Genomic DNA, 10,060 nt, shown 5'->3' with positions numbered 1-10,060 from the left:
AAGCAACCACTACCGTGATCAAAAATCCATTTGCAAGTGTGCGAAACACAAAATGTAAAATAAAAAATTCTTGGAAATGGAGCGAGCATCTTTGCTGTTTAAGGAGCCAAACCTCATTTTATGTGCTGCACCATCACATACCTGGGATGATTTTTATTCTGCTCTACCAAACAGCTGAATTCTACCCATTCCACCTACTGAAAGTCCAATTTTGTCTCCATTTCACTTAATTCTGGGCTCTTCCCTGGGACATCCCACCAAAAAGCGTTAAAAATCACTTTGTGGTTGCATGGGATATGCAAACAGCTCCTTCGTGCATGCAAAACTGGACAGACTCCTAGGGAAAATGTTTTACCCCCTAGTGAGCCAGCCAGGAAATGTCTTCAGGATAAAAAATGAAGTGCAAACTGCAGCAAAATACACCATTTTAAAACAAAACTGTGATTTGAACGCCGATGGGGTGTTCTGCGAACTCCCACCCATGAAGCACCACTATGCCGGAGTGCCCCCGCAAGCAGAAAAGCCAGAAAAACTCCTGCCAAGATCAGGCAGGCTCTAAATAACTTCAATAATTTTATTATATATGGTCAGCAGGACACGCAATCGGATGATTAATGGGTTTATAAACACGCTAGAGAGCTCTCCCAAAAAGGAGACTGGCTCTTCGGACTTCCCCTACTCTTACGTATTAGAAAACTGATGAAGCTTAATAAAAACTGAGCTGGCTTGAGCTCAGTAAATTAATATTTATTATAAATCGCGGTGGGAGCAGGGGTTGGAAGCTGAGGGTCTCCTCAGGAGTGGCCAGGCCAGGGATAGCAGCTCCCAACAGCGGGTGGGCCCGCTGCCCTTTGGGCTTTGGAGGAGGGGGGGTGGCGATGGAGGTGGTTAGCGAGGGTTGGGGACTCAGTTTGGGGCAGAGCGGGGTTGAACCACCCCTCAGACGTGGTAGTCCCCGGGCCGTCCGCCGTCCGCCATGACACCCAAAGGGTGTCATGGCGGACGGCGGACGGCCCGGGGACTACAATTCCCTGCATGCACCGCGCGGGCAGTCCCGTCATGCCTCGCTCCCCGCCGGGACGCCAAGCGGCTGTCTCCCGCGCAGGCGCAGAGCGGGCTGGAGGCTGTGAGGAGGAGGAGGCGGTGTCGGCCATGGCGCTGAACAGGAACCATTCGGAGGGCGGCGGCGTCATCGTTAACAACAGCGAGAAGTAAGGTGCCATCCTCTTCTCCCCTCCTCCGGCCGCAGTCGCTGGGGGATAACGGGGAGCTGCGTTCCTCTCGTTCTTTACCGCTTAGGGGGAGAGGTTGTGTGGGGAGGGGAGTGGGTTACGTGGTGCTGAGGGGTTAAGGCGGGATGGATTAACCCTCTCGGTGCTGGCGTGGCTGGGCTCGTCCTCTCTTCTTCTCCCTACGGGGGTAAGGGCTGTTCGTATCCCCCTGCCCCTGGATCTCTCCCGGGGGGAGCTCTGTTGGGCCTCAGCCGCGGCCTCCCCCCTCACACAGCATCCCTCTGCAGCCTGCCTGCCCCTCTGCCTGCTGCTGGCTCTTACTGCTGTCCCCAGGCCCTTCCCCCGAGTGCTCGGTGAGGGCTGGCAGAGCTCAGCCACCAGCCAGGTGATTCTGGCCTGGACCCAAGCCTCATCCTTCTCTCGCCACCCGGTGCTGCTGGAGAGCTGGGATGCTGCCCTTGCAGTGTGTCTCTGTTCGAGCCCTGCCCGCTTGGGAAGCGCTAGGCCGCCTGCCCAGTTTGGTTTGCTGGTTTCTTTGCGCACCCGCCCCCTCCGTGTGTTCGGGAAGCAACAACAATGTTGGAAAAAGGTGCTGGGATATAACCATGGAAACGGAAAGCCTCCACAGAGCTGCCTCTGTCTGCATGGCAATGGGCTGTCCTCACCCTCTGTGTCTGCCAGCGTGCTTTGATTCTGACGTGGCAGTCACCTGCTTCTGGGACAAAGGAGTAGTTCATTCTTAAGGGCTGCTTTCCATGAGGCCAGTTAAACATTGCTATAGGAATTCTGCACCTGACTTCCATTTGGGATGTGACCCTTCTTAGAAGAATTTAGTGAGGTCAACTCTGAGGCTTAAATTTGTGTTCAGTGAAACAAACAACTGTGGCAGCTTGATGTGTTAACTGTTCCCAGTTGTCAGCCTGCCTTAGACCAGGGGTTGCCCCTCACGCTGCAGCCCAGGCTGCTTGTGGTGGTTGATTCAGCTGATGCACTGTACCCTCAACAGAGCTACTGGCCCCTCTGCCATTCCGGAGCTTTTGCTGGAGGAACAGGTGCTTGTTGGCAGAAGGGAAAGGCGAATGACTGAGGATGGTAACACGTAAGCTGACAAAGATAAAAGGCTTCTCCAGCTTTAGGGATTAGAGTCCCTAATGTGGCTGCTGTTATGTTAATACAAGATACCTGCTGTATACATGCAAGGGTATTGCACTGGTTTTAATCAGGTCAGTTTCTAATTGAGAATTAAGGATTCAGTGCATACAACATGGGTTAATGAAGTCTAGTGGCAAGAAGAGGAAGTTCCTTTTGATCACATTTTTGTGAGAGATGTTTAAGCTGCGGTTAGACCTTCAACAGCTGTGTTGCATAAGGCAGCCTGAGCAGTTCCTGCTTCAACAGTCCTTCCTCTGTTGTGTTACTTGTGGTGAACCAAATTAGGGAACTGATCCAGCAGAAATGCAACACAACATTAAAAAAATATATAAGTAGTCTCGAGATCTTGATCAGTTCAATTGACTAGATTTGCCGTCTGGCTACGGAGACAGCAGTGGCTGTGCCAGCACACTGAGGAGGGAACACAAGGCTCAGAACCAGCAGCCAGTACTACTTAAGGTGCTATTGCCAACAAAAAAACCCCAAACAAACAAAAAAACCCTAAAAAAAACCCCCAAACCCAACCAGACTGATTTTGTCTGCCAAGCACTGGCATGAGGTTAAAGACAGTTGTGGTAAATCAGTAAATTTACTTGCATATTGCGCTTCTGCCTTGAGCTGTAACACTGTGACATCGTGTCTCTTCTCTCATCTTGTTTGCAGTGTTTTGATGACCTATGATCACATAGAAATTACCTTCAGTGATATCGAACCTATGCCAGATGCCTTCAAAGGGACCAAGAAAGGGAGTGTTTTCTTGACTCCCTACCGAGTAAGTAGTAAAAGACTTTATCTTGTGTAAGGAGATAAGGGCTCTTTGCATTTCAGTATTTAAATGTCCTCAATGCATGACAGTCAGGATAATCTACTACCCCTTGAAGTATGGCTCATCCTTTCCCTCCGGGGAGCTTTATAAATTCATTGCATATCCTATCTATTTGTCAAAAGATAATAAATCTGATTACTCCTTATACAGGCAGCTGTTTATTCCATCAGGCATCTTCAATATTGGAAATTAGCAATGGTCTGGAAATGCCGAATGCAGCAGCAGAGCTACTAAATCATAGCTATGTGGAGCAGTGAGTTCTCTGGAAGCTGGGAGGAGTATTATCTGAGCAAGGGTAGTCTTCCTGGAAGGCTTTATTGCCTTGAGACTTCAGTTTACCCTTGTGGCTGTTCTGTGTAGCTTTTGGCTTGCAGAACTGACGAGGAGCTTCAGATGTGGGAGGAAGTTTCAGTTCATCAAAAAGTCTCTTCAGATAGTAGGTCGGGGCTGTGTTTCCTGTTTGTTTTAAATACCCTTTGTAATGTTGTTTCCTTTTCAGGTTATCTTTGTATCGAAGGGAAAGGATGCTATGCAGTCTTTCGTGATGCCCTTTTATTTGTTGAAAGATTGTGAGATTAAGCAGCCTGTCTTTGGAGCAAATTATATCAAGGGTACAGTTAAAGCAGAAGCAGGAGGTATGTATAGTACAGATGTATGTTCTGTATCTTAGTTCAGCCACACAATTCTTAGCAAAGTAAGTATCCAGTGTAACAGAAACTGGATACTGACTAAATGGGGGTTTACAGTACTGCTAAAATATGTTTCTTTGAAACTAGCAGCTAAAAATATTCCCCTTATCTACTCCCTGTACAGTTACAATGAACAGATCTGTTCTGCAACCAATCTCATTCCTGCCCTCTCTGCAAAATACTAAGTTCAGTCAGCCAAGTGATCTCACCAAGTAAACATCAGAGCAGAGTCAGCAGGAGCGCGGATATTTGCTTTTGGTCGGTTGGGGTTACCTCTTAATTCTGCATCCAGGCCCTCCTATGCCAAAGACTTGTGATCCTTTCTGGATCTGTTTGGGTTCACCATCATCAATTTCTTGTGCAATTCAAGGAAAGGCATGCTATTGCTACAGTGTATCTTAGTGGTAAAAATGACACTTGGAAGAGAATGGACTGTCTTGAAATTCGGGAATCTTCAAGGGGCAGTTTCAATGTTCATTGAGAAGTTTGTGGTAGACATTTTCAAGAATAATTTTTTTAATCACTGTTTTATGCTTCCCCCTTTTACCAAAGGCATATAGTTCAGTAAACCCTTTCATTCCCAGCTTGATTTAATCAATTAGTTGTGGCACTGAAATCACAGTGCAGTGCTTAGGAGACAAAACAGTCTATAATCCTGAAGTCAGCGTTGTAGCTTCTGTATGGGAGCAAAGTGGGACTATCTGGTGTACAAGGAAGCTCGAGCAGTAACGACAAACTCTGTAAGCTGTGTGAAAGGCAAATGGCTTTAGCTAAATCTTCGTGAGTTTTCCCCAGAGGCTGTCTCCTTTAATGAGGATGTTGCTTTAACAGCCATGAGAGTCTGGTTTAGCTCAAAAGGCTCTTTAATCTACATGTCCCTGTTTCAGCACTGACACAGCTTCTGCTTTGATGCATTGTTGGGTATCTGGGCTGTGCATGTTTTTCTTTTTTAGTCTGTAATATGAGATGTCACTAATTTTTTTTATTATTATTATTATCTTGACTTGAAATATCTTCCATAGACTTGAATGGATTTATGTGGACCGTGTTTTTCGTTAAGCTCTTTGCTTCATTGGGTACTCAAACTCCCAAAGTAATTTATAGCTGACAGTTAGGTGTAGTTGCAAAGGATTTTTAGCAAACAGGATTAACAAAATCCCTGTCTTCTGTGCTAATCGTATACAAAGCTAGAGCAAATCCAGCACTGCTGATAGCTTGGTCTGTCAGCAGCTAGTGTGGTAACAGGCACAACTTGAGTAAGCTTTTGAATGTCTCCCTTATTGATGTTTCTTCTTCAGGTGTCTCTTGACCTGAAAATACTGCCCAATGTGAATTTTCCTGATAATAGGGCAATTCTGCCACATTATCTGCATGGTTTTTTTTCTTGGATATTTGGGATAAGCTCTTTAAAGAATTAAATGCAGAGCATCTGTAGATAAAGCATGGAAACTAAATGGCATCAAAATGGCTTCTCCTTGCTTCTGAATTCTGTCTTTCCTCCCTGCAGGTGGCTGGGAGGGATCCGCCACATTCAAGATGACCTTTTTGGCTGGGGGTGCTATCGAGTTTGGGCAGCGCATGCTGCAGGTGGCATCACAAGGTATGGTAGTCTGGCAGTGCCTGCCAGATAGTTCTGGTGTTTCAGGAGGCCATGCCTTCATCTCGCAGCATGGGCAGCTTTAGGTTGCAACAGGTTGGATTCAAATCCATGCGAGTTTCAGGCTGTATCTGGAACTTGCTTGCTTTAAAAAATACTTTTTTCACATCCAGTGAACAGCAGATTTATTGGGATGGAGCTTGCTTGTTTTTCAGATAAGGATTCTTTAAGTTTGTTGGGGGTCTTCACCTGCATTTGATGCAGGCTTGATGTTTTTGATGAGGTCAACTCTATCTTCACTTTTCCAGTCTCCAGAGGTGAAATACCCAATGGAGCTTATGGCTATTCCTATATGCCCAATGGATCCTATGCTTTCGCACCAGCTGCAGCTAATGGGGGCTATCCATACCCACCACCTCCTCCTGGTAAGTCTGGGAATTGAATTTGGGGATTGTTCTAGTTAGCCAGAGTAAAATAAGTCAAAAGGGGAAGAAACGCACATTTTACATAGTCTTTTAGATTGGATCTGATGCCTTGTGCAACTTTTGTTTCTGAGCTTAATTATATTTGCCTTTGGCTTGTTTTGGCTGTATGCTGTGACCCACCCGAAGGACTTAAGTCTTCTGCTGTGCTATTTCCTTTCCTGACAGAGTTTTATTCTGGCCCTCCTGTGGTGGATGGAGACATGGGTTACATGCAGCTTCCACCCCCGCCGTACCCGGGGCCCATGGAACCCCCCGTCAGCGGTCCAGACTTGCCCGCCACTCCTGCAGGTAAGAAACGTGTTCAGGTGCATTAGCTCACAATGAATTTGTTACCCATAAAACAGACACAGTTTCGTGTCTGCTATCTCTTGGGGAACTTAGAGCCAGCTTAGAAGCTCCACTTAGAAGTTAAAATTGTTTAGGAGAGGGATTAGGGAGCTCCCCTAATCTCCAGCCTTGTATATCCAGCTCAGTCTGGAGGCCAGCCTGATTGTCTCCAGGGTGGATACCATTAGTGGATATTTTGCAGCTGGATTTATTGTTGTGGCAGAAAAAATACAATTTGTGATTCTCCTATTGTGGTAACCTGGCTCTGTTAGATGAAGAAAAAGAAATTGATGGTGAAATATGTTTCTCTAGTCCATTTTAGTTAGCAATTGCAGCTTTGCTGATATTCGTTCCCCCTTCCCGTTTCACTGTAACCTGGTTGCTTTTGCTCTAACAACATGGAACTGAGGAATAGGTAAGGGAAAGGAGCTGGGGAAACATCAGTCTCATTTTCACTCATTTGGGATTTATTGAAATGATTTCAAACATGGTCTTAAAAGGACCGCATGTGGGGGGAAAAAATAGCTTTTGTGATTGGACACAACCATAGAGGTCTCACAGATAAGGATATTTCTCTGGGTAAGGATTTATCTTCTCTCTTTAGTTTGAATAAACAACCAATCATCTTTGAACTATCTTTTTGAAAGTGGCACTGATCCAGATGGTTGTACAAGATTTCTGTATTCTGCAGAAATAGAGGATCTGGATTATCTTAATAAATTACCATTTTTAAAGTATGAATCCCCTGAACTGCTATAAACTTGTGCTAGGTTTTGTTTTGTTTTGTGTTTTCACTCCCAGGAAGGATGATTTGTTGCCTGCCTTTTTAAAGGGTATTGTCTGTATTCAGGCAAAATAGAACAGCTGTTAGCATTTATTTGTTGGCTAACAGGCCAGTCCCAGGTGACGTTTCCAAACTAAATCTTGGTCTGTTTCACTTCAGAGTTGACAATCCTGTGGCAACTGGAAGAGATAATGTTCAATTGTTGTGTTTGTTGTAGCTATTTTGCAACTCAAGCATTTGTCAAATAGTGCTCTGTTAGTACCACTTGATGGCCAAGAATATGTGGAGGTTTTGTTTGATTGTAAAAGTTCTCTGCGTGTCACCAAATCTGTAACTTCTCTTTCTGTGACAGCTGAAGCGAAGGCTGCTGAAGCCGCTGCCAGTGCTTACTACAGCCCAGTCAACCCACATAACGTCTATATGCCCACGGTAAGTTCCTGTATCTTTCTGGTACTGCACTGTGAGCCCAAGTGTGTATTTAGCACTTCTTTTTCTCAGTGAGACAGCAAAGCTTGTCTGAATTGGTTTTGGTGGGGGTTTTTTGTGGTTTTTTTTTTTTTCTTAGCCATGAATTTATGTCCTTTTATTGTCTTTATTTCAGGACCAGCCACCCCCTCCTCCATACTTCCCACCAGAGGACAAGAAAAACCAATAAGCTAACACAGACCTTCTCCACAACTCATTGCTTTCTTACTTCCCATTTTGGCAGAATCTTGGGGCATGGTCCATGGCACTGAGGAGTAGAACCTCCTTCCAAGGCATGTAGCTTTCATGGGCTCTAGTGGTAGATTTGTGCAGAGCAAGGGGAGATTTCAGCAGCCTGGGTTACCTGGTAGAGCTCTGAGGGTTTGCTGTCCTGCTGCAGCATTCCCTTCTCCCTGTGCGCTGCATCGCTAGAACTGGAGGTTCTCTTCATCTGTAACTGTTTCCCTTAACGTCTGTTTCTTTTGATACTTTAATTACACCTATCTAGAGTAAACCACTGCTCCAAACTGATAATTAATGTGCTTATAACATGGAAACAAGGCTCTTGCGGGGATGGGGGCGTGTCTTGAATTTACCTGAGTGTGCATCTCTGGGTACAGGGATGTCTCTGGGTATTCCTCTCAACCCAGAGTATCACGCCCAACTTTTCCCTCTGCTACTGAGAAAGGGCTTCAAAGGGAACCTGTGGGATCTCAAAGGAAGTAGATATCTATTACACTTTTCAGATATCTGTTACACTTTCTTGGGTTTTTTTAGCTAAGACATTCCTGACAATCGCAGCAAATAATCTGGTAGCCCTCCAAATTTTCCTGCTGTGCACTGCGTATGATGAGAAGCTTCCCTTAAGAAAACATACTGCTCTTTACAGGGTTGGTTAGTAGTGTCTAGCTAGTTACAGATCATATGGGAACACTAACTTTCTGTTGTCTTTTTTCCAGTTAGATATGTGGGCTTGAGATCACAAAGTCCTGAATATTCTCTTTATAGTCTATAATGCACTTTTTTTAAAATTTGCTGTAACACAAGTTACAGTCTTGGCCAGTGAAGCATCTTACTGCTGTGATTTAACTGGTGAATTAATAGCTAACGGGGAGGAAAGAGTTGCTTTACTTATGCCCTGGAAGCACTTGAGAGAGTATGCAAAACGTTGGGATAAGCTGCTAGGGATAACTGAGCTGCTCATTTGAATGTAGTTTAATGCTGTTAGTGTTCCTGGATCAGCTGTGAATTTATTTCCCAGTAACTTGAACTGGGCTTCTTGGACTGAAGGTTCAAGTGTTTTCCTTCCATAGCCTTGATTCGTTGATCTCATTAGCAGCAACTCTAGTATGCAGAACCTCTACAGGACTGATCACTAACGTGGTTGTTAAAACTTTGCATTGTACAAAGCTTTGCAAAAATCAGACTTCACTGACTTCTGACATTGTCTGTGAGAGAGAAAAATCCTTCCCAGCAAGTGTGAAGAAAGACCGTGTGCTAGGAAACTGCTGAGACTTGCTGCATGCAGCCTGCTCGGAGAGAAAAAAGGTCCATCTCTTGTTTTCTTTTTGTTCGAGTCTAGCTGATTAATCAAATTGCTACTGTCTGTGCACTGACTTTTCTAGAATTGCTACTGCAGTGATATAAAGAAATGGTTATTTAAAAAATATATTTATTTTGAAAATGTTTGATTAATATATTAATGTGAAATGACTTTTGAATGCAGATTTGTTTTGCCAAGACTGTGAAGTAAAGAGAAATCAGCTCAAAACTTACGGTGTTTGTGTATTTGTGAGTGGGCATGCCTGCTGGTGACTTAGTAGCTTTGGATGGGGAGAGGGAGAATTAAACAGCAGCAAAATCACTTGGGTTTTGTTCTTGGCTAGCCATTGGTGACATTAGTCACTTGATTTCTCTTGTGAAATGAAAACAAGATGTTAAAATCTTTTAACAAACGCCCATTTCGCAATTCCTGTTGTAAACCGGTGAGGCGACTGCTTAACACTTTACCCAGATGTGTTGCCTAGATGGTTTTTTCAGACCAGTTATCCCTGTAAAAGTTGTAACCTATTGCTAGAAGTAGTCGAGGGATGCAGCATAGTTGTTGCCTCTAAAATCTGTCTCTAATTAGAAGCAATCCATAATTTTATCCTTTTTTTTTTTTTTTTTAAGTGTACTAAGATGTAGTAGTGGTAGTTCTGCTCCAGTAGGTCTGAACTCCCTGAGGTGGTGTGGTTTGCCCTGGTAGCTCTACTCTGGCAGCATGAACAGCTCCTCTGGGCTGAGGAGCACAGCTGCGCTCCAGCAGCAGTGTGAGAGCTGTCACTCCTTGAGTGTGAGCAGGATGAGGCTCACGGCTGCCCAGAGAGGTTGTGGAGTCTCCTTCTCTGGAGATATTCAAAACCCACCTGGTTGCGATCCTGTGCAACCTGCTGGAGGTGATCCTGCCTTAGCAGGGGGTTGGACGAGATGATCTCCAGAGGTTCCTTCCAACCCCCACCAG

The 10,060-nt window shown here is 44.9% G+C and overlaps 1 protein-coding gene across 1 annotated transcript; it reads left to right on the top strand.

The window, feature by feature from the left end:
• The first annotated feature begins 1,072 nt into the window (after nt 1-1,072).
• On the top strand, nt 1,073-9,328 carry WBP2 (WW domain binding protein 2). Its single transcript, XM_075770454.1, has 8 exons — nt 1,073-1,211; nt 3,048-3,156; nt 3,710-3,845; nt 5,407-5,499; nt 5,805-5,921; nt 6,147-6,269; nt 7,445-7,521; nt 7,694-9,328. The coding sequence occupies exons 1-8, from the start codon at nt 1,153-1,155 to the stop codon at nt 7,745-7,747; spliced, it is 768 nt and encodes a 255-aa protein (XP_075626569.1). The 5' UTR covers nt 1,073-1,152; the 3' UTR covers nt 7,748-9,328.
• Nucleotides 9,329-10,060: the final 732 nt, after the last annotated feature.

The sequence above is a fragment of the Balearica regulorum genome, chromosome 18, assembly GCF_011004875.1.
Source record: "Balearica regulorum gibbericeps isolate bBalReg1 chromosome 18, bBalReg1.pri, whole genome shotgun sequence".
Classification (NCBI taxonomy): Eukaryota; Metazoa; Chordata; class Aves; order Gruiformes; family Gruidae; genus Balearica; species Balearica regulorum.
Note: the sequence above shows the minus strand (reverse complement) of the source record. Positions and strands in the feature narration are given on the sequence as shown.